The sequence below is a fragment of the Copadichromis virginalis genome, linkage group LG19 (assembly GCF_057382275.1).
Source record: "Copadichromis virginalis isolate Kocher_CV1m ecotype Utaka linkage group LG19, C_Virginalis_male_GT1.1, whole genome shotgun sequence".
NCBI classification, from domain to species: domain Eukaryota; kingdom Metazoa; phylum Chordata; class Actinopteri; order Cichliformes; family Cichlidae; genus Copadichromis; species Copadichromis virginalis.
The window spans coordinates 15634289-15659027 of record NC_140636.1 but is presented as its reverse complement, the minus strand read 5'-3'; the positions used below and the strand labels follow the sequence as shown (position 1 = coordinate 15659027).

At 44.0% G+C, this 24739-nt stretch overlaps 1 protein-coding gene across 1 annotated transcript in view; it reads left to right on the top strand.

The window, feature by feature from the left end:
• Window positions 1–1203: 1203 nt before the first annotated feature.
• LOC146685809 (connector enhancer of kinase suppressor of ras 3-like) overlaps window positions 1204–24739 on the top strand; it is a 43521-nt gene continuing 19985 nt past the window's right edge. The window contains exons 1-5 of the mRNA XM_085440658.1: window positions 1204–1819; window positions 15905–16068; window positions 19472–19674; window positions 20576–20663; window positions 24028–24069. Coding sequence (XP_085296784.1) covers window positions 1768–1819; window positions 15905–16068; window positions 19472–19674; window positions 20576–20663; window positions 24028–24069 — 549 coding nt within the window. The 5' untranslated portion in view covers window positions 1204–1767. The remainder of the gene's footprint in view (window positions 1820–15904; window positions 16069–19471; window positions 19675–20575; window positions 20664–24027; window positions 24070–24739) is intronic.

The following is a 24739-nucleotide window of genomic DNA, read 5'->3' as shown; positions in this document are numbered from 1 at the left end:
TTTTGGAAAGCAGCACGTCTGAACAAAGAACAGAAGACCAGGCAAATCGAGAGTTGTATAACAGTGTATTGTGGCATCCAGTTTATGTGTGACAGCAAATTGATGAATGCCCCAGTTTAATAACAGCAGAGCTTTAATCTGAGCTGATTAGAGAGCAGAGTGTGCAGCTGCACGATAGTGGATTGATGGGTAGGGCCCGAACTCTTTCTAGGTGTGTTTGAAACGGTTAGAAAACAAAGAAGCGAGCAGTGCTGTTTTCTTTGTAAGGTCGCTCGCTGGAGTTTGACTGAGAGGTTTTATAAATTTCTAAAAAAAAAAAAAATCACAAAAGGGTTACACAACTTCACAACAAAGAAGCAACACTGTACTGCAGCCACCACGATGCTGCACCTTTTTTCCCACGAAAGGTCAAATTTTATATATCCCCTGGCTCATACTTTTAAACATACACATTCCCCATAACGTGACCTTTACGCTTTCTGTGCTGTTGTGCAGTGTCCACCTGTTGCAGCACTGTAAACCCACTGAACCAGCTGCTTTGTCCAATCCCAGTCTGCATCATGTTACCTATTATATGTCCCAGTTCTGTCATGCAAGAAAAAAAATCACAAATAAAGATTTTTAAAGGAAGACCTTCAGCATAGTCCTGATAATATTTTTCTGCATTTAAATTCCCCTTTTAAAAAGTCATTTTCTGCTCTTAAAATAATTTTTGAGAGAAAAAGAACAATATCGCAAGTAACTGATTCCCTCATCAGACCCAACGTAGCCTGCACTTCATTTTCTCTGCACTGCACAAGTGTGTCCATTCTAAATGAGCTAATGGGGAATATTAATTTATATTATTGCGTGTGCATAAAGAGATGCGTGCAGAGTGTACGCTGCAAAGAAGCAAGACACCAGCAGAGAGCAGTGCCGAGTCATGTTCAGGTTCCAGGAAAGCACAAGCAAAGCTCTGCTGCTCCTGTTTGTCTCACGATGTTGTATTTTGACGACTGCTCATTCAAATATAAGAGAACAAATTCAGCTAGTGTCACATTAGGTCAATAGCTTAATCATATCTATGAGGCCTTTCAAGTGCTCAACACAAACGGAGGAAAATGTTCTATTTTAATTATGATTGTTCACATTGTTCTGTATTTTCCTTTTTCTCCTGAAGCAACACAACACAAACCGGTCAGCACTGTTTCACGCCTCCACTTTCAAATGAGGGCGGCGAACACACGGAAACCTGCGTTCAGGTACTCTCCGTAAATTCATATCACCACTCGGGCGTTCTGGTGGTTTTTGGTTAGAAAATTGTAAAATTGGTTTATTACAAGAAAGAAAGAAAGAAAGAAAGAAAGAAAAACATGATGCAATGGTAACGAAATTCATATCTCGGTATTAGTTTTTGATACGTAAGCACTATTATGAAGGCATCTGCACTATGTGAAAATATAAACTGTGATATTTGTTAAGTGTATCAGTGTTTTATTAATCACCGGGGCTCACTGGGCATTTAAGGAATAATTGTGATTTTTCCGAGTATTCCCGGCAGTACGTGAATGCAGCATCAATCCCAGCCCGAGCGGTGAGGACCTGAGGGGGATTTCAGTCCAGCCTCCCGGTCGAGTGTGCGCACAGTTGTTCATTTGGTGAACACAAACAGACGCTGAGAGCGAAGCTGGAGCGAAGAATGTGACAGAAAACAGTTCTCCGAGTTCTTCATCAGCGCCGCCACATTTCGGCTCATTTCTCTTTCTCTGATTTTATTCTGAGCACACCATGGAGCCGATAACCAAGTGGACGCCAAAGCAAGTTGTCGACTGGATGAGAGGTAAGTGAGGCACTTTGAAAAGATTAGATTTTAGTCTGGAAAAAAAATCTCATTGACTTCATTAAAAGAGAAGCTGTTCAAAGGCTTCTGTGCCCCAGCGCAGAGTCGCTCCTCGGTTATCTGCTCTTAGTTTCGTAGAAACTGCGTGACAGCATACCTTCACTGAGGCGCATAACAATGGGACTACATTTCTTTGACTCTCACTTACACAAGAAGGACAAAGAAATGACACTTGGCTGTGTAAGCAGTCCCCTGACATGCCAGTCGTACTACTGATAACACTTGATAATGAGATTTATTTTGTCACTGTGCTAACAAAGGAAATGTATTTGATTGGCTCTTAAATACACTGACTGTCCTAAGTTTGGTGTCACAAATCCCGAAGTCAGAAACAAACAGTATCCAAGTGTCTCTCATTATATTTGCTGCTGCTTTTTTATTTGTTTAAAGAAAGTGATATTGATGTGTAACAGTCACTGTACTCTGGACTTTTGGAGCTTTAAAATCTCTAAAGAAAGTCCGAATAATTTGTCTGTAAGCTTGCACTGATCTTTTTTTCTCCATTAAAAAATAAATTCTATTTCTAATTTTCTGAGAGGAATGAGAGGTATGCTAGTGGCATAAATATTCTCTGAACCAGACTTTAGTCACAGCATAGGTATGCATGGCGTGCGGCGCAAGAAGCTACGTAGTGGATGGAGTAGTTGCAGAGATGCCAAACTCAGAAACTGAAGTTTGTGGTCATCAGTCAGGAAAAAGAAGCGCAGGCTCTTCGTGATGGGATCAAAGCGTCTGTCTTTGTTCTGAAGGACATTTGGAAACTTTTTTCATATACTGATTTGTAAGTTTAAGCTAACTTCTGTATTTTTATGGAAGTGTAACAGTTAGTAGGCGGTGGTGTATTAACTGCTGAATGAGGCGTGCCTGCTAGTGCGCATCGATAGTTGGGGGTTAAAGGGGATTGTCAGGGGTTAGTTTCCATGTGTGCTGTGAAAAGAGCCTGACCGGGCATTTGTGGATGGAGGATTAGTTGTGTATATGGGCCCCACTACTGTCAGTGACCTGAAAATCTGACTCAGCAATTGTCTCTGTAGGTCCCAGCTACTGGATTTGCAGACTCCTGCAAACACATCAGAAGGGAAGAACTGAGTGAAATGCACTGACGCGCTCAGGGAAGTGCTCCCTGCTGAAGCTGGTGCATGAAAAACGGTTGATGAAGTTTTGTTTTTATACTTGAGAGGCTTCCAGGGTCACTGCTCTGGCTTTGCTGAATCACATTTGCACAGAGGTGCTGTCGTCGGTGTAGACAACAATAACTTTGCAAGCAGGTGGATCTGCATTTAAGCAGTCAGAGCTGCAAAAAAATGAAGCGTTGTGATATTGCACTTCTTCCTTTGGTCATTTAAACCTCTCCCTGGGTTGGCTGTGCTCATGCGCCAACATTTTCTTTGTTAAAGAAAAGCAAAGAGCCTTTTTAAAGGAGGGCCAAAAGCCACCACCAGTTTTCACAGAGAAGAAAAGGCCTCTTTCGGTCCTCAGTGACCGCTGCACCGTCCACAGCCATAACACAGCACGTAACCACTCGTGTTGTTTGACTGAAGGAAACCTTGTGTAATCTTTTCATACCAAAGCCAAACGGCGTCAAACTGAAGGAAAGCGCACACCCGGAGCGGGGTCACGGCCGCTTGTTGACCATTCGCACCAACACCGAACACGGCTGTTTGCAGAGTTGCTGTGCGTGTGACAGAAGCCAAATGAAAGTCTCAGGAAGCACTCTGTGCAGACCTTTACTCCCGTTTGCCTCGGGCTGTTTCCCCGAGCTGGACAGGGGCTGCTTTTGTGTATTGAAGCTGTTGTTAAACACCTCCATTGTTGCAGCGGATCAAGTGGTCGCTGCTGGATGTTTATTGTCACTCTTGATCCCTTTCAATTCAAACATTGTTGTTGTTGTTTTCTATGTGTGGGGACTGGAAATGTCCTGAAGCACATTTGCTTCACCACAAGATCTCCCAGCTGGACCTGCAGTGCTCTGTGACTGGTATGCCATATGTCATGTGTGGGATTACGTCCTCCGGGGAACTGACCGCACTTTCCTGAGAACACACCATGTTTTCAGTAAATGCATTTTTAGCTCATTGTGATGATTTTGAAATTAAGGCTTAGACATGCTGCTAGTCATTTTCCAAATATAGTCTTGAATACACAACAGCAGTGTTTTAATGGTGAGGGTGGCATTCAATATATACAAACACCTGAATAGGATGTAATTCAGATTTTTCTTTTCCACCTTGCAGCTGCTGGGAGGAATCAGTGTATCTGTAAATACAGTCTTACTGTGTGGCTTTTTGCTTTTTTGCTTTTGCAATACAGCCGAAATGTCCTGCAGTGTTTTCCATAAATGTATCCTGGCTTATCAAATTTCAAAGCTCTGTGTCTGTAAAGCAGGTTGGACATGTAAACTTCAGTGATGGACTTATTTTACCAAGCTTTGCTCATCTACTCAATAGTAGGTAGAAGAGTAGCAGCAAGTGTGTGTTGATCCAATTTTTTTCCACTTCCAATCCGATCCAGAACCCAAAAATCTGATAACCAGGTTACATTAGTAAGATGTAAATCCTCACTGTGTGGAACAGACCGAGACCAATTCTTTTATGCCTCAGCTCAGCTTCCTTAGCTTCATTCACCTAAATTTCATTACCGGTAGTCTCATTTCAGCTCAGCGTGAGCGTCATTAGGTTGCTGTTAATTGCGTTCACGCTGGTTTGTCCTTTACATCCTCTCAGTCTGAGTGCGCATCCTTTACCTGCTCCTCACACACACTTATCGAGTGTGGATTGGAGCAGACAGGAGACAGCTGAAGTGAAATCAAGTCCAGCAAGAGCTTCCAAAGAAGTGGCGAAGCGAACACAAACCAAGCGAGACCAAGACAGTGAAAGCATCGTCGCTGTGGGAGCTTTTCAGGTGCGTCCGTTCACTTCGACCACAGTGGGTGTAGCTGCAGTGAAACACCACCAACTTAATACTTGGATATCTTATCCAAATATCAGATCAACACGTCCTTAATGACAAGCATGTGCAAGCACTGTTCTGTCTCCCACCAAAGGGCTGAGATGTCGGTTATCTTGTCAGAAAGGTGACAAACGTGCTCAATGTGCTTTTGTCTTTCACCAAATTCGAACCTGGGAAAAATAAAAGGATTGTTGAGTAGCTTCACTGACGGGTGCCTTCAGCAACCTTATCTCTGGAGAGGATAGGAAGGTGAGGGCAATGATGGCTCATGATCCTTATCTGACTGAAACAGAGTTCCTATATGGGAGCAAGAACAGACATTGTCCAGACACCTCACCCTTATTAAGGCATCCTTTACCCCTGTTTTAGTGCCGGCTCTATCAGGAAAGTAGAGTCTATGTTTGGATAGCCACCACAAGCATCATTAATCCATTTTTAGCAAGCCTTACGCTGGAGCAACTGTGTGTATATGCATCAGGAGAACAAGTGTCAGATTAATCCAAACATATTCTGTAAGCTGCAGAAATCTGTCTGCTCCGTCTAACGACCTCACTCAGAAAAGGAAGTAACAGGATGGGATGATGTATTCAAGTGAAACTGTTTAATTCCCGTAAAGTCCAGCCTTTGTTTTTTAACACTTTCTGCATCTTTAAGTTTAACCTGTTGAGTTCTAGTGATGCGCGCATAACAATGTTTCTTTAGAAAAGAGTTTAGGGGAAGTGCTGTAAGAGGATTCCCCCTGGGGAGAGGTTACTCAAAGGCACTGCTGTGGTTTTGTTGCTGTCATGGCCTCTGTGGCCTTTTTGTCACATGAATCCCAGCCTGACAGCATCAGGAGCTCCAACATGGGGGGACACAGTCAGCGTCGGGGTTTTTCACACTCTGATTTGGTCTGAATAAAAGGCAGCTGCATAAATAAAACCTTAAAAATGACTTTCCTCCGCAGCTTCACCAGCAGCCGACACATTGTGTTTACACGGTATACTTTCTTGCGTATGGCGCTTTATAGGTCAAATGATTGTTATCAGCACACTGATATCAGTTTGCATTTGCATGTAGAGCACATTATAACTAATTCTCACAATGTCAGCAGAGAGGAGCCCGAGTTTGATCCCACGTCCAAGCTAACCCGAAGCTACACCAGTTTGCTTTTCATTCAAATCTAAAATGTGCATTGCAAATCTCCCTGATGAGCTCAGCTTAGTCGGACCTGCAAGCTGTTTGGCCTCAGTCTGCCCTAAGAGCATTGGCCTGTGAAGTGCCATGCTTAAGTCACGGGACTGAAAGCAACAACCTGAGGTGACGCAGCAGGCCAGTGTGTATTTAGGCGTCACATGTTGACCGACCTCTCGTGCAGGGATGTGAAATGCTCCCGTGCACTCGCTGGTATGTGTCACGATTGTTCCCGGTGATGTCTGTAAATGCTACCGGACCAGTGTGCGCTGGTGCAGGAGGGAAAAGGAAGTGTGTGCCTGGGTTGATATTGTTATCAAAGCACCGCTAATGCATTTATGCTCAAATAAACTCCGAACATGAGAGGAATGTAAGTGCTGTGATTTTTTTTTTTTTTTTTTTTTTTTTTTTTTTTTTTTTTTTCCTCTCCCTCCTGCTAAACCAAACCAGCGGCTCTGTGACTGAGCAGTCCAAACAGGTCACACATGTCCTTTGTTGCATTTGGGGCCACCAGTTGCTTTTAACGGATTTAAAAATGCCACAGCCTGTCAGGTCGGTCCCCCTCGCTGACCAAATACACACAAAGCTCTTTCATCCTGCCACCTGCTTACACTCTAATGGAGTGTAATGTCATTATGATTATAAAGTGATCTGTAGTTTTATGAACTGTCGCCTACTTTGGGGTTTAGCCGGGCACTTGGGCGAGCGCCAGATCTGTGCATGTTCAGACTAGTCCTCCGTGGAGGCTGAATTCCTGTCTAGCTGTTCCCACAGGATAAAATTGTCATTCCTGTGGGAAATACATTCTTGTGACTAAGCTTTAATTTGCTTACTATCTTTTTTCTGATCCACTGTTGTTTATATATGCACAACAGAGGTGCTAGTATCACCACGCACATTTTTTTAGGTCTCCGTGCTCGTGTTTGTGTTTTCACTCGCCTGTGATGGTTTTTTTTAAATTTGTCAGCTCTCATTCACTGGTTACGCAAGAGAGCGGCGATAGATGAGGCAGCATTAATGGGCCAGTCTGTGTTTTTAAAGCATTAATGAGCCCCACTATCTGCGTGGCTTCATGGGCTCTGAATGGGTTGATGAACAAAAGGTTCCTCGAAAAACACAAAGTCTTTGTGTTTGTTTATTCGTAATTTTCAGGTCAGATTTCTATTGTTCTATTAAGAAAAGCTCATAATCAGGTGACAAACCTCTGTTTTCGTTTTATCGTGGCTGAAAGTCTCCTCAGGAGTCTTCAAAACATTCCACAAACACATGCTAGTGAAGTCATACATGTTGCACCAGCTGACGAGGACTTTAGTTTCACTTGACGCTGCACATTTTCCCCGGGCTTCCCTATCCCAGAATGGGGGGAAAACAACTATTTTTGTCACCCAACAGTCATCATACTAACTCATCCTCTTGTGTCCAGTCCACATACTGAACTAACCATTGTTTTTTGTCTGAGACACAAACTCGGAGCGTTGTACAAAAGATTTTAGAGCAAATGTTGGTTCGACTGTTTGGACAGGGAGTGGCGGCTCCTCTTTGAGAGATTTGTGGACCCGAAGAAACAATCAGGGGAGATTCTGTTGATCCTCCCTTTTGTTTCCAGTGGTGCAGCCTACCTGGGAAAACTCTGTCACGTGACCTTCCTCTCTGTTTGTATATGACAACCTATTCCAGCTGTTTCCAGTCAACAGCACATTTATTATTTGTAGGAACAACTCTTTCTGTGAGGAAGATGCACGGCAGGTGCTGGCAAGACTCGAAACAAAGCTCACCGGTTAAGTAGCGTGTGAGTGTGTGTGAGTGTGTGTAAGCTATCATTTATTTCATACAGCAAGAAAACAGAATGTAGGGACAGCAAAGCCAGGACAGCACAGATCACATGCTGTGTGTTCGTGCGTCACGGGTGCCCTGTCCTGGCCTGTGGGTGACACACTGTCATTCAGTGCTATCTTTTCATTGAAGATGACTCACCCTCCCTCTCCCTCACCCCTTGCAGCAGGAAGAACAGGATCAGCTGCCCACTGCCTGTAGGCTGCCTAGTGATGTCTTGCGTTGCATAATTTGTTGAAGTTCTCCTTTCTGTCATAAAGAGAATATTAGTCACGATTAATCCTTTATTTTTAATTGATTTATGGGAAAGCCGATCGCTTCTAGTCATGCTTATGTTTCTGTTTCTATTTAAAACGTGTGCCTGCCTGTAACGTCAGACAGACAAATGATGCTCTCGGTCTTTTCGTGTCCTCTTCCACTGACCTGGCCATGAGCCAGGTTTCTCCCTCCCTCATCTCCCACCCTCCACTGTCGCCGACCTCTTCCCACTTCCCCTGTCACTATAGTAACCTTAACTTTATTTACAGCCTCGGCCAGTCTGGTTGTGGCTGAGGGGGCTGACCACCAGCAGCACTTTGCACTGCCGCAGTAAAACGCTGTGCTGTGGAGGGTTGTGGACCTCCAGCTTGTCGGGGCCAGAGATGAACCTCCTGTCGGCTTAGATCGAGTAAACGCTCAGCTTGGCTTTGCAGCAAAGTCGATCTTTTTACTGCTTTGCCCTGTGATAGATTTATGTCAATTAGCAGGTTCTTATCCAAAGATGCTTTCGTCGATCCAAAATTAGGATTGGACTACATTCAACCACATGAGCCACTGGAGCAATATGAAGATATCTTTAGTTTAATTAAAGGCCTCTTTCTGTCTGTCTGTCTGTTTCAGAAAGCATTGTCATGCAACAGAACAGCACAATGGATGCAAAGTTAAATTTGTCTCTGCTAGAAAATATGCCCACATGCAGCGTCAGGAGGACGTCTAGCACAGTATTCCCATGGCAAACTAAATCAGTGGGACTCATTTCCTCCCCCAAACATGGCTCATCTTTATTGTGGTTTCCATAGGCAGCTATTATGGCGCTGGTAAATTGGTCTGTAATCAGCATGGAGGGCCACCCTGGTCATACACCGTACATGTAATGGGAAAACACTAAACCGAGTTCCCTGTTTTTTGCCTGTGTCTTAGTGCATTTGGCTTTGAAGCCGTGTTTCAGGCCTGCTCTGGATGCAGTGTTTTAAAAGTGTTCATTTACAGCTTCTGTCTCTGACATTTGTTCCCTCACGTTTGCCTCTTTCTCTCCATCACTGTCTCTTTGCAGAACACAACAGTCTTTAATTATAGATTTTTTCTTGGGACAGTGATGCTTAGGTTGTAACAAAGTGAGTGTTTTTGAAGTCGCGTTGACACGAAAACAGCGCTTCACGGAGTGAGCGTCCTCGTTTCTGTCTGATTGATCACCTGCTGCGATCAAAACTACAACACTCCGCTCTTAAATGATAAAATCGGCAATTGTGTTGTGACTTTAAAGCTTTGTGACTATGTTTTGATGTTTGTCAACAGGTTAAGCACAACAATATGAGCCTTGGTGGGGCCAGGAAGACGAAATATTGTGGTGGGCGGAGAGGCAGGAACAGGAGAGAGGTGGGGGCGGCTTGAGATATTTCTGAGGTCTTTGTTGCTTTCTTTAGAACGTGTTTATCCTGCGGTAACGAGCTGCAGCGTGGCCAGGCGGCCGACTGGAGAGCGATGGGTATTTATGTTGGCCTGAGAGGTTATTGCTCCAACTCCTTCGCTTACCTGCGTAAACTATTACCTCGTATCTTTTTCTCAAGAGACAAGCAGTTTATCTGCTTTTATAAGCCTGATGAACCTTCTGCCATGCACCCATATTTATTTATTGATTGATTTTGCACCCTTGTTCATTAGCATAGCTCCAAAAGAAATCACCCAGGACAGAAACGCATGTAGCTGATTACTCACAGGAACAAGACGCAGATTTTGTTGCTCCAAATGGTTTTTGTTGCAAACCCAGCAAACAAACAGCAGACTGGGCCAAAACGGATCCCAGCATGAGGACAGGCAGACAGATATGAACACGTTTTCCATGTACGGTGGAGTTACAGTCAGATCGTTTCTTACAAAGCAAGAAAATATTTATGAGATTATTGCAACGACAAAAAAATGAAACGCATGAGTCTGTGGCACAGCCACACGACGTCTTTTCCACGCACACAGACCTGAGCCTTATTAGAATGATAGAAAACTCTTTCCTGATTTATCATCTACTACATTCTGTCTCATGTGTTGCATGATGAATTTAAGGTATCTGGGCTGACGCAGTCCGGTGTCCTCATTCTAAACCTGTGACGTGAGCAGTTTGGTGTGCAGCCCGTTACTTCTGCAGGATAAGAAATGAGCTCTAGAACCAGCGTTTTGTTCATTAATCAATAAAAAGGTCACATAAAATGATTCCTGAACACAAATTTGATCTTCCTAGAAAGTCTCGTGACTTACAAACAACTGCAAAAGTGCATCTAGCAAACATTTGATTAGCTAACTTTTCTGACACGAGCACGATTAAAGATGTCTTGCATGCACTGAAAATTAAAACAGTGTAATACAGCTGAAACACACTGCAATAATACAGGATAGCTTATTGACTCAGAAAGTTGTTGAACACAAGAATGGAGACTTCCATGTTGCTGCCTGTCCTACATGTTCATAATAATGACTGATGGGAAAAATCCACCAATCAGTGACTGCTTACTGTCCTTTCTTAATCACTTAAATATTGCAGAGTAAATCACCAACAGATAATGAACCTGGCCATTCACAGATAGCCAGTCTATTCATCCAATTGCCTGAGCTTAATCGGAATAATCAGGATTAACTGGATAGTCCCCGTCACTTCTCAAAGTTTCAGATCTAAGATGTCTAATCTAATCTAAACCCAAAAATGATGTTCAGCGCAGGTGCAGGTGTAGCTCACTCAAACTGCCCAAGAATCCCTAATATTACCTGCATATAGGCCTACTGTATGCAGCTGTTAGAGGTTCCACGTGTGGCGTTGAGTAACCGTATACAAGGAAGGAATTTTTAGGTTTAAACTCGGTGACCCAGTCAGTTTCAGAGTCTTATCCCACGCCTCTAAATTGGGCAACAAGTGTTTTTGTTGCTGCAGGTTTACAAAGACTCTCGTACTCATGCGCCCGCAGCAGTGTGCTTATCTCTTTGCCCTGTTTCTTGTTCTCTTCTGTCTTCTGATGTCATTGTGACCAGAAGTCATCACATAACAGCCCGACCAAAAATACCTCTCCAAACCTCCTCTTCTCCTCCGCCCAGACCTCCATCACCTCCAGACCTTAGTCGATATTAACTGAGCTGTCCAACATCCTCCTTCCCTTCCAGCTCATTCAACCTTAGAAATCTAAAAAGGTAGCAGTCACGTGACTCGGTCTGCTGTGCTAGAGGTGAGGATTAACTGAACCTAAGGGGGCTGGCACTCGTGCTCGCTGAATGCGCTTCAGCCACGACAGCCCCCTGAACTCTGACCCTTCAGCTCTCATCAGTCATCGTCCATCACCCGGTAAGAGACAGGGCTGCTTTTGTCTTCTGTGGAGGGGCCAGCCTCAGCTGCTTTTCTCCCTTACGAAGCACACTTGGGACATGTAGCTGCCAGTTTGTAGTTGTCTGTCTTTAAGATTAGGGTACATAAAGTGAAACACTCTGTTAGCTGGAGGAAGTGATGATAAGATTAAAGCATGGATTATACCGGCTTGTATAATCGATGCTATCAGAAGATAGGAAATCCCAGGAATGAATTAGCCTGTTAGGTTTTAGCACTGAAGGAAAACGTGCATCTAATATATATTCAGATTAATATTATTATTTATATTAATATTAACATTTTGTACTGTCTGCAGAAGAAGAGACAACAGGCGCAATAGAGACGGAGATCATTGTGTAACTTCTATCCCCAGCTCCCAGTGTGTGTACAGGCTTTGTTGTTGTCCTGTGAAGTCATGCATTACAGGATAGCTTAGCTGTGTAGTCGAGAGGAGCTTTTTCTTTCTTTTTAATTACTGCACGGCCTGGTCCTGCCAGAGACCATTGTGCCAAAGCGCTGCAAGTTCCCACAATGGAGCTGCTCTGCAGAGAACAATGAATCAAATTCCTGACCGTTCCCCACAGGTTCAGAGGCCCGGCTGACAAATAAAGACAGCGGAGTTACAGTGGCTTAGCTATTCTACACCCAGTAGCTTTCCCAGTGGCCACCCCTGTGGGGATACTGGTGTGTGTGTGTGTGTGTGTGTGTGTGTGTGTGTGTGTGTGTGTGTGTGTGTGTGTGTGTGTGTGTGTTACATGGTGGCAAGTGCTCCCACTGGGAGCACAGGGAGGGGTTGAAAGATGGGGGAGGGAGATTGTTTGTTTCTTTCTGTTGGGGGAGAAAGACTGCGTGCTCTTTTACTAATGTAATCAAACCCCTGAGAACGAAAAGTTGGCAACCAAAAGCTGCACTGAAGAGCATTATGGATCTGAACTGATCTGTTTTTTTTTTTTTTCCTTGGGACAAAGATGTGAACTTGTTTCAGAAATCCTGTTCAATCCTGTTTGCTGTTGTTTAATGTTGTTCATCACAAATACAGAGTCCTGGGCTCTTTTGTGCTTTAGACAAAAAAACAGCCAATTGTTGAGATTAGGATAAGAATAAACTAACCTTTTGCAAAAGGATGTGCTCTGTTTATATTGCCAGAACTGTGTGCTTACACAGGCTTTAAGTAGGCTGCAGAGCTTAAAGGCCACTAGGCGGGTCTAGTTCCATTTATGTTGTCCAGATTGTCCAGTTCTTGTCCTGCTGTCCTGAAGGTTTATCCATTGTACTGCTAAACCTTTGCTGCTAACCTGTTTGGCACATAATCACTGTTTACCGAAACAGTGTGTGGTGGTGAGACCCCACATTGAACAGCAGGTGCCACATTAGGCACAGCCAGATCCCCTAACCTCTAACCTCTAACCCTGGCATTTGTCAGTCATCTTCTGCACTGTCAGTGATTACAGTCTGTCTTCTCCATTCTTCCTTTTTAAACTCTTTGTGACACTGGTACTCTCACACCTTCTCTCTGATTGTTCCCGGATGAACAGAATCAACTTTTTGGGATTTCCTTACCTGGATGATCGAGCCTCTGTGGGCTGGGAATGAAGCACTTATTTGCAGACTCAGGATGAAGGAGTTCTTAGTGCTGCGAGATTTTGGTTCAGATTTTGAAATGTGAGAACTTTGACAAGCAAACTCAGTTTACTTTTAGAAAAGTGAGATTTATTATTTCACAGCTTAAGCTAAAGTATTCAGAATGCTAAGTTAGCCTGCAAAATGCATTTACACTGATATGAAGTGGAAAACAGCAGATTGTCACATCTCACACTGGACAACTTTGAGCTAAAGAATGATGAAGCACGAACCAGCTGTCAAAATGCACACAGTAATTTAGACTTTTTGATGATGTAAATAGAAGGAGGTAAGTGATTGTCTGGTGTTTTGGTGCTTTGCTTCCCGGTTTACATGCACTCGCTCTGGTTTGAGGACATTTGCCAAGCGGTTCTCAGAGTCCATAAACCTCCACAGCATTTCATCCTGTGCAGGCTTTTCAAAAGCATTCACACACTCCTCCCCTCTGCTTCCCCCTTTACTCAATTCACAATAACGTGACACTCTATCTCTTTTACTGGTTTCTCTGCCCTTTAATGAAAATTGATAGTCTCGCACACACATACACACGCCCTAACAGCCATTGATTGAGGCACAATAAATGTTTTATAAGCCTCACTGTTTTTATTTTTTTAAGTGTCAGAGGGGGGAAATGTCCCCTTTCTGTATTTAGCACAAATAAAAACATTTTAAACCTAAGCCAGAACATCACGGAGTGATTTTCCTGATGCCTACAGCTCTAACTTCTAGGAAAATTCTTGCCAAAGAATGAAAGTGAAAACAAGCTAAAGGAGAGGATAGCCCCTCATCAGTTAGTCAATCAATTAATTCCAGAGTGTTTTCTGATATCTACTCTGTGTTTTTCAAACAGTTAAGATCCTGCAATTGGAGCCCCTTCAACTCTTTTTGTAGCCTAAACCACAACTTTCCCTTGTTGGTGGAAGGACGGTGGCACCATTCCACAGGAAATGCCTTTTTAACACAGCAGGAAAGGGAGACTTTGCCCCGTCCAGACCCACGACTTTGTTTTCATCTAATCGCATTAAGTGACTGGCCCTGTGTTTGTGCTTGGCTTGTGTTCATGTCAGTGTGGGCTCAGGCCAGTGCTCAGCCCCTTTCCTACAATGCGAAGTGGATTCCCTCGCAGAACACCGGCCAGTCGAGGGTTAAGCCTAAAAATTCTCTGAAAGTCTTGCCTAAGATTAGCATGCCGAGGAATGAGAAAAATGTAATGAGCCTAACTGGACCTGACTTGTATGGAGGCTAATGGTTAACGAGTCGTGATGGATTTTCTCTGTGATTCAGTGGAGACGACTTGAGCTCTCACACATGGATTATATTTTCTGAAGGATTAAAATTGCTGTCAGAGGGAACTTTGATACCATAATGAGGTTTTAATGTGTCTGAAAGGTGCTCTTTTATAGGCATGTGAACAGAAAGATTCGCTCTAAAGTCGAATGCTACCATGAAACATGCAACAGGTGTTAAAGAGTTTGACATAACTTTAAAAAAAACATCATGAGAAGTGATTATAAAAATGTCCTGAGGTCTCCTGACAGTATTTACCTCATGGGAACTCTGTGGCTGCAGAGCTCGCTGAGTCACCTGACGACAGTCGTCTGATTGGTGGCTGGAACTTTTTAAACTGAGCCCTGCCCACAACACCAAAATGGTTTAATTTCAGTCTGAGTCCATAACTCTGAAAATATGTTTTATGGCTTTTTTAAACTGTTGTGCTTGTATTCATGCTTTAATGCGTTTTAATGCAGAATGCATGCTACAAGTATTTGCATGCAATTCGGTATTGTTTGGTCAGGAGTGACTGTCACATGCACACCTTTGTCTTTGCTTTATGCAAACTCTCGGCAACAGGTGCACGAACTGAGCCCCACAGGGACATAAACATATGAGGTGCCATTTAAAGACAAAAGCAACCACAGAATAAACCCACAGGACTTCACTCATACCTCTACGTTTGATAAGGACCCATCTGCAGATGTCGCACGTGGCCAGGCTAAAATTGTCAAGTCGCTTTTGAACTTGGATGCCCCACTTAAAATATATCACCTAATCATGCACCACGCTAAGTAATGTCAGTTGTGCTTCGTGCATGTGCTGAGGTCTGAAAGAGTGGGAGAGTCTTGCAGCTGACGGGTCTTTCAGAGGGAATCGGGGCGCAGGGCCATGTAGCTGCAGCTGCCGCCTCTGTGTACGCTCTTTGATGGCGAGAGGCGATGGCGTTTACTTCCACACCCACAGCTACACACACTCACAAAATACACAAAGGCTCATTTTCTCCTCTGTTGTTTGAACTTTACTTTCTGGTCCCCTGAGGGGTGCATTGCATGCATAGGGAGGGCATGTTTTGTGCATTTGTTTATTATAATGCACAGCTTTGAAATCATATGCAGTGTGAGAGGAGGCTGTGTGAGCTGCATCCTTGTAAGTTCAGTGACTGTAGCAGTTGGTGTCACAGTCCAAGTCATTTGTTAGTGGAGTTTGGAATAGAAGCAAGGGGACACCCATGATGCGGACGCACTTATTGCAAACACCCACACCCACATAGACCTAACATGCATACACACAAATACAGCCACCCATTGTTTAACCAGTCTAACAGACTGAGCGCTCTCAACCGTTACTCTGTTTATGGTTTGTTTATCTAGCAAAGATAGCCATCCCACCTGCTCCTTATCTGGACAGTGCACACGCACACTTGGAACGTGCTAAAAAACCTGACATCACCTGATTTTTGTGGTTTTGTTTTGCATGGCGACAAAAAGGTTTGTGAATGACATCAACATACTTTGGTAAGATTATCCTCATTTGCTGTTTTTTTTTTTCCCTTTTCCTTCTTGTGTGTGTTGTAGGTTTGGATGACAGCTTGCAGCAGTACGTTAGCAACTTTGAGCGGGAGAAGATCAGTGGCGAGCAGCTGCTGAAGATCACACATCAGGACCTGGAAGAGCTCGGCGTTGCCAGGATTGGCCACCAGGAGCTGGTGCTGGAGGCTGTCGACCTGCTATGCGCTCTGGTCAGTAGATCTGTTTCTGGTTGAATCTATGTGAGGATTTTATAGGCTGTACCTCAGGAAGGCTCTGTTGGTCCCTGACCCTCCCCCCTCGCTCTCATTCACTAAAAACTCAACTGGTAGTTTCTGGTCTGGCAGCTAAAGGAACTAGCGATGCAGAAGAGCTCATCGTTTCCCACACATCTCAGCAGGGTGTGGACGCATCGCGACACATGAAGCAGCCTGAGGACACTGGAGAAGAGCAGGTCACAGGTGTCACAGCTGTGTGGCAGTTTGTAGATGTGGGAGATAACAGAAGCTGATCCTAATGGGCAACATGTAGCTAGCAGTGGCAGTTAGATGTGTTTGACAGATAAAATAAGAAGCTCCTCCTCCTTTCTCGCTATATGTGCACCAAATACATATGTACTTAAGCTGTTTGTTCATCAGTCTCAAAGGAAATGAAAAGTTGGTTTCGTGCTTACTCCTGCAATCATCTTCACTCCTAATTCCATGCTGAATCTCTCCCGGTTCAGTATCAAAATCCCATGTTTGGCTCCTCTTGCTCACTTTGAGTCACGCTGATCTGCTGTCCATCACCACAGATCCCAGAACAGCTTCCAGCTAAAATGTGTCTGCCTGAGACCTGCAGGCGAGTAAAGAGTGATGAAACCTTCCGCGCTCCAGCTGAAAGAGAAACAGGTTCTCCAGCAGATGGGATCGATTTGGAGTTTTATCACTTCCTGTGCCATAAAAGTCCAAGCTTGTGGTCCCCGCGTTTTGATCAGTGTCAGCATTTCTGTGCGCTCTTAAAACACTTTACATTAATCATTTGTGGCATGGTTATTTTTGCTCAAAGCTATTTAAATGTTAAATCTTCTACTGCATGAGGCGGAATGGAAAATTGTGGGTAGAATAGATTTGGAGCTACTTTTACTTTTTTTTTTTTTCTTAGCGCACAAAAGCCACATTTGAGTTCTCGTGCATTCTTAATAAAGCAAGTGTACGTGCGCTTAGCTTGGATCTTATTATCGTTCCTTAGCTTCTTTGCATTGGAATAGAGTCACATGAACTGAGCTATTAATATACACAATCTACAGGAAGGACGCTGAAGTATCTAATCTCATGTCCTACCTGTCTATTTATCAGTTTAATTGTGAGTGATATGCAAAATATGTTAATCTCTTCCCTTTGACACAGTTTTTGACAGTTTTTCCATCAATGCACGATAAGCTCCTGCCTCCTATCAGTGCTCTACCTGTAGTCACCGCACTGAACAGATGGAAGCATTCAGCACGTATTCATTGGGGTTTTTTTTATTGGATTTATTTATCATAAAATTTGCACCATGTGTTGCACTATCCCAGTAACCAGGCCCAGATTTGGATTCATCCCTGGAATCTTTTGCATTGACAAAGTGGAATCTCAAGTGCTTTTGCTCTAAGATTTACGGTAAAACATGCTGCCAGTTTGTGCTTTGGTAGTTGGTGCACTGTCCTTAACCTTTCACCCCTGATTGAAGCCTTGAAGTATAATGTTTTTTGTCCGTTTGGGGTTTCCCTATTAAGAAGCGGGCCTCAACCTTCCACTGGGCTCATGGGAGGAAGTGAGGCCCCCGATTCAATTAGCTTTTACTCAAGGTCACTGCTACTCACAGGAACGCAGCCCAGCAGCACCCGAAACCCCCACACACTCTCACACTTTCACCCACTTTCTCCCCTTTTTTTTTTTTTTTTTTTTTTTTTAAATTTACTGGGAGGTCAGACACTTCCTGTTGACGTAGAGGCCCTTTGCTGCAAGGCTTTGCTCTCGCTTTTTAAATGTTTATGCATGTGTGCACATCTTTGTCTCGTTAATAGTTACAAACTTAAATCATGATGAAAGATGAGCTAACATACAGCGCTGCAAACCTTTAGGAAGCATTCGTACTCGTCCTCCATCCGTTCAAAGGAGATCAAGACCAAACTGCTGTCTAGAGACAAAGAAAGAACACATCAATTCATTTTACTGGTCTTCTCACGAGCCTTGATGCTTTCTGCAGAGTCGGTGCTGAAAGTCAACACTTCTATCATCACATAAGCATTAGCTGCAGCCATTGAACACGGCTTCATCATGGGCCTGCTGCAAATGTTTGTACTATTGCTTAAAGATATGTCCTTTATAGTCAAGTCTGAGGGGAGGAAGCACCGTGTTGTGATAACCGTTCTTGATTTCTCCTGAGGAGCCTAAAGTCAGCGAATAACGTCTTCAAAGAGCCCCAGAAAGGCCTTACTTCAAAAATAAAATCTGCCATCTTGGTTTTTGTTTAGCTTGGTGTGGTGAAAAAGGACACTGCAAGAATGTAAATTTGACTTGAAATGTTGTGAGGATGAAAAATGGGTTGAGTGAAAACGCAGATTTTGCTCAGACGTGGTTTTTAGCTCAGCGGACATCTGTGGGCCAGTCAGAGCCGCTGCGACGGTGTGATTAGCCTGCTAATGAAAAAGCCACGCTGCCTTGGTGCTAAAGTTACACCGAATGAGAATAAAACCACCAAGTGACTTTTCTCTCTTTTTTCACATATTCCTTGATCATGTTTGCATTTCCTTAATGGTGTTTCAACAAACCATTTCATGCCAAGTGTGGCGTGAATAATGCTGCCTTCAGCTACTGTTTGACTAGTCTGATTATTCCAGTGTGTCCCCGGAGACTAAAACTGGTCAAATATATGTTTTTGAGCCCATGTTGGCGAGGGGCGGTGGAATAAAAGGAGACGCTAACCACTTGCAGATCTCGTTTGTTGGTTGCCAAACACGTGCCGTGTTACTCCTTGCAAAGCATATTTAGCTCCTGGCATGTCACTCAGAGTGCAGCGTTTGCTGGCAGCGATGCAACATCCTGTAAGCTGATATTTACCAGGACAAGAGCCAGGCTGCCCTTCCACTGCGTACATATGGAAAAAACACATTATTCCAATTTCTCAGCTGCAAGAATGCAAAAGTTTAAACACTGCCGACTCTGATAAAAGGTGAATTCTGTTGCTGCCCAGGTTTCCTGCAGCAGCTCACTTCACAGCTGGTTTATAGTGTACTCCCTGATCTTTGAGACCGGCATACATTCCTCTTCTAAATAAGAGGAATGTATGCAGGAAACAGCTTAGACTTAGGAATGAAAACTTCACACCGCTTGATAAGAATCAGGTGATGGCACAAGTACTCACACCCCAGAACAAATCTAGAGCTGGGTGGGAGTGATGTCTTGTTCACGATGTTCACAGACAAGTGAACTCAAAGCATATCTGTCAAATCAATGATTACAGCCTTTCAGTGGACGGGACACAACTTGTTTTGACAGGGTGGGACCATAAGCCTCGCAGGTAGACTATGTAGAAGGATTGATGATGAGTGTGCTCTTAAACCGTTCTGTTATGTTTAATTTGCTGTTTCAGAACTACGGAGTGGAGTCGGATAACTTGAAGAATCTGGTAGTGAGGATGAGAGCTGCCACCAACAGTCTGCACATGGCCACGGCCGACCGCAGGAAAAGCCCCGCCTACGATGGAAGCGCCTCGCGAAAGCCACCTAACGATTTTCTTACCTCCGTGGTGGAGCTGATCGGTGCTGCAAAGAGCCTCCTGGCGTGGCTCGACAGGTAACACTTTGTCACGGCCTTAATGAGAGGCGGAAGTGTCACGTTCGATCACACTAGTTTGAAATAAAGATGCAATTTGATATTCAAAAAACGAGTCTGTTTATGATCAGACATAAGAGTTCGTTTTCAGCATTATAAAGACCTTTTGCATGTCAGCTTATCGTTATATCCAGCTGGCAGAGTGTCCTGTGCGCTCCTGTTGACCTGCTCCAAAACACATTACGCCATAAAAGCCGAGCATATTAAGCAGGTTGCCAGGATTAAGTGTTAGCTGGCTCAAATTAAGCTTCTCCTTTTTATGACAGGCTTGGCTAAAGTGGTGCATTGATGTCATTGTTTAAATGGTTTGTGATGCTGAAGTGCAAGCAGAGCCAAAGAAAATTTATGGTTCAGGTTTGTAGGTCATTAGGCTTCTCTGACTCTAATAATAATGTATTTGTACAGCACATTAGCTCAGCAAACAAGTCTTTGCACATTTGGTATTAGATCTGTTTCTGGTCAGACGGCAGTTTAATGATTTTGCATCAAGTTTCTTGTTTATTAACAATAAAATATATAGAGACGTATTTCTGGCACACAAATAAAGTAATCCTTATTTTTTTGTGCTACTGGCCAGTAAGTGCTATTTGTTTCAAGATTTGTAATATAGTCAGACATATTCCAAGGACTACAAACTGGTTTTTGAAGCACATGTTTCAGATAGAGTGAGGTGAGAAAAAGACAGAAAAGTATAAGCTGGCACCAGAATGGTTGCATACTTAGAATGGTTGCATAGAAACGAGTAACAAGCCTGTCGGTGGCCAAACACAGCAATCTGAGCGAGTACAATAAACTTGAGCTCATCTCTGCAGTCCATCGCTTGTTTCCAATGTTCTCTCTTTCCTCCTTTGTCTGCTCGCAGGACGCCTCTTACAGGGATCAGTGACTTCACAGCCACCAAGAACAAGATCATTCAGCTGTGCCTGGAGCTCACCACCACAGTTCAGCAGGTCTGCATGCTAGTTAGTTCAGCAGAAACACACACACACAATAGCTTTTTTCCACTGAGCACATACCAGCTCAGGGGCACAGATGTGTAGGAGAAGAGTGTTATGGGAAATGTGGTCTGGCAGCCATGACATGAGCCTGAAGCCAGCAGTCTGAGCACATTATTGCAAATGCTGCTGTTTTTCTTGGGATCTTTTCCTCCACGTGCTGGCTAATGAGGAGACCCCCTCGGTGTGGGGACGTTTAATGGTAAATGTTGCTTTTGTGCTTCCAGTTTCATAAAACCCACTAGCGCTCTTTTAGAGGTGGCTGCCAACATTCCCCGGGCTGCTGTACTCCTTCGGGCCATGTGGTTCCTGTTTTTGCTTCTCCGAGATGCTCCCAGTGGGAGACCAAACCGTCTGGAAGCATTTCCTGTGTGTAGGTTTAGTGAAAGGATTGAGGAGGTGGTCCTTCAGACTGCTGGAAAGATGGCTAACAGATAGCGCAGAGCACCGGCAACCACCCTTTTATATTTCTGCAGAGGGTTGCTCTTGAATTGCATCAGTATAGTTATTCCTGCTTCTGCCAGTTTCATGAAACCAGTAGTGGTTGCTCATGCATATGGGGAAGACTTTATTTGACTGGGTTTTCTTTCCTATCAATTCATCCGCTTGTCTTTTATCCCTCAAGGGTTATCCCGATAAGAAACTCATTTTACGCTGCCAGCGAAAGTGGCTCCTGAGAGTGCAGGTGTCATTTTTTTCAGAGGGTTATTGCATCAAAATAAATTCCTTTCCCAGAGTGCCTATTTCCTCGCCAGAGTCTGGGATTTCAGCGCCTCTGGTGATTTACTGTGGGTGTATCGGTCATGGTCATCCAGGAGGAGTGGGGGTATCCATTTCTCACACTGCCATGTGAAGTGGAGAGGTTATGGTGGAGAATAAACTTCTGATAGGTGCTGAAAGGTTCTTGCAAGGCTTGAGAGATTAGCTTCCTCTCGCAGCTGGAGAGACATGCCGTTCGACTTGCTAGTTTTAAGCCAGCTCGCAGCAGCTGATGAGGATGGGCGATTTCCAACTAATCCCATGATCGAGTTTATAAAAAAGCACACAGGCTCAGAGAAATCCTCGTTTCATTTCCGATTTGTCTGAATCGTTTGGATTCCTTGTTTCTTTAGAGCAAGTGGGCTAGCATGGAAAGCACTGGTTAATAAAATGAGTTGCACAGGAGTCTGCCACGGTGATTAGTTTTATGATGGGGGAGGACGGCGTGAGGTTTGCCCAGAAATCGGGGCTTTTGAGATCGCACTTTATGTGTTCTGCCTGAATGAAGCCTGTGTTTGCACACACAATGGGACAAGGCCATAAAACACTGGATGCATCGTCCTTCTTGGCTGACCCGTCAGCGTGGAGGTCACTCTCTGTCAAAGTATGCATTTTTCATCAATCCCGCGTGTCTTTAGTTTACGCTTCCCGCTGGATGACGAAGGAAGTTCAACTCTCTGCAAACGATAAAGTCCATCGTTGTCATCACGTGAGAAGCCCAGGTGTGACATGCTGCAGTCCGTGGCCTTGGTTTCCTGCAGGTGTGAAGTCAGTCCAGGCTCGGCACCGTGCCAGCGCTCCACTCTCAGCCATGCACCTCACTGCCCGACCATGCAAATCTTCTCTGGTGGCTGATCAAAGGCCCAGAGAGCTGCACCCAGAGAGTCATCTGATCCACACTGGTTGTGAGATCAAGTCCATAATGTCAGGGATCAGTACACCCAGGAAATTGTCCTCAGCCGCAGTGCTTTCTTTCTCATCTCGCCCTCGTCTATTGTGACTACTTTGGTCCTGACAAAGATGTGGGATTACTTTGGAAGCACAAACAGTTCTCAGAAATGAGAAATAAAGCCAGGAGTCTAAGTCTATGATATCGTTTTCTCATGATCTGATACTATGGAGAAGTTCTGTAAATGTTAAAGCTTGATGGGAGTCGTGCCAGCTGATAATGACATGCTGTTTTGTTTCACGACCTCTAAACGTTGAAATATGTATTTTTAGTTCATCCTTCTTGGCTCAGTTAAGAGAGCAGCGATCCAAACATGTCTGTAAAAGAAATATGCAGCTGTTTGTTTATGGAAGAGCAGCTAAATTCTTGCTGAAACCACCATATATTCCTGGCTGGAATTAGATTGTTTGGAAACATGATTTTTTTGGGGACCAATATATGTCACAGGAAATGTATTATAATTGCATTTATTCCTACCTCGTGTTTATACTGTTTTTTCATTTTCCTCCCCAAAGTAAGGGAAACATGGCAGCCGCATGTATGAACCTTCACCGAATGAGTTTCATCCTTCAAACAGACGGTAAAACGCAGATCGAAGGGAATATTTAGGGAGCACTGCATGCATTCTGCTTTGATGCGAAGCCATCGCTCACGGCCACAGACGGTCGCGCAAATCTCGTTAGTGCAAACAAGCCAATGGTTTTGAAAACAAACGCCCCGCTTTATCCCAGTGGAATGTGCAAGCTATGGAAATATGGAAAAACATGGCTGACCCCCCTATTTGCTGTCTGTACAATGCATTTACAAAGAGCAACAGAGCTGGCTTTGTGCACATCACAACAGTTTTCCTTTATTTTCCATCCACAGGTTTGTAGCTTGTGAGCGTTCTGGGGGAACGAGCCTCACACTGATACCTTTGTGCTCTGTGGTTTCGACAGAAGCATGTCACCTGTGATTTGTTGGATGCTATCCCTCGGGGGGTTACTCTAGACTGACCCCCCCCCCCCCCCCCCCCCTTCTTTCCCCGCCAGCGACACAGTTGTCAGTGGGGCTGTTGCCACAGCTGTGTCCTGTCTAGCTGACACTTGGAGAGGGCCAGTGGACAGTTTCCCAGCTGACTGGGCTGACTGGGTGAAGGAGCTGCTGATAAAATCTGCAAAGATCACAGCTTTGTCTTCAGAGGACCTCCCCTCCTCCACTAGCCCACCCAGTCGCAACGAAGAAAGCGGCCGTGCGTCCAAATATTTGCTCTCTGCCAGCAGACTATTTGGAAGAGGGTTTTCTGAGCACGATGACATGTTTTCCCGACTGTTTCTCACCATGTCATCTGCGCATAGTTACTGTATGACTGTTCTTATGGTATTTTCATTCCAGTATAAGTAAACTGAACCACAAAGGGTGTTATGTAATTAAAGCATCCACATAATTTAAGCAAAGCGGTCATTTAAAGCTAAAAGCTGTTTATTTGTGGCTTTTTTCATTTTTCTCAGTTCTATATGTAGGATTCTGATTATATCCCATTTACCCAAACCCTGCTTCATGCTTTTGCTTTTTCGCTCTCGAGCCATCGACTAACTTCTTCCTCTTCCCTGTTTCTATTCTCTGCAACAGGACTGCAGTGTTTATGAGATGGAAGAAAGGATCCTGGAAGTTGTGAGTACTCTGCATCTCTTTGCAAACAAAGAACTGACCTGGAAGTTCCAGTATTGTGGGGAATGGGCCTTTAAGTCTTTTTAATTGGGCATTGTGTCAGACTTGCTTTCAGCAGCAAGGTCAGATTTTTGAGTGAATAGAGCAGGCGGGTGTACAAGAAGACCAGAGGAGGAGGTGGGTCTATTATGGCCCTGCCATCAATCAGTGTTTCCTGTTGTTGACACTCTCCAGACTCCGTGGGCTAACACTGGGCTTCCTCTACCATTTTCTATCTTTCTTTGAAATTCATATTACAGACGTCTTTGTTTTAAAAGCTTTTTTCTTCACTTTTCTTTCATTGCTCCTCTTTGTCACCAGCTTTTTTTTCTATTCTTTATTTGGCACGAGTCCGATTTATTTTTATTTCTTGCCTTTATACTCCTCAAGATCAACTCTACATAAAGTATATACGATAAAACCCTCTAATGATGAGAAATTATAGTATTTGCCATTAACCAAGAAAGGAACATAGAAGAGGTGTGTTTAAAGGACTGATTTCAATCCTATGCGTTGAGGTCGCTCCACTTAAAAGCACACTAATGGCCCCTCACAGAGCATTAAACCTCACAGTAGTGAGGTTAATGTCAGGCACACAGGTCTTTGCATATAGTATGAATAGGAGGAATGTAAC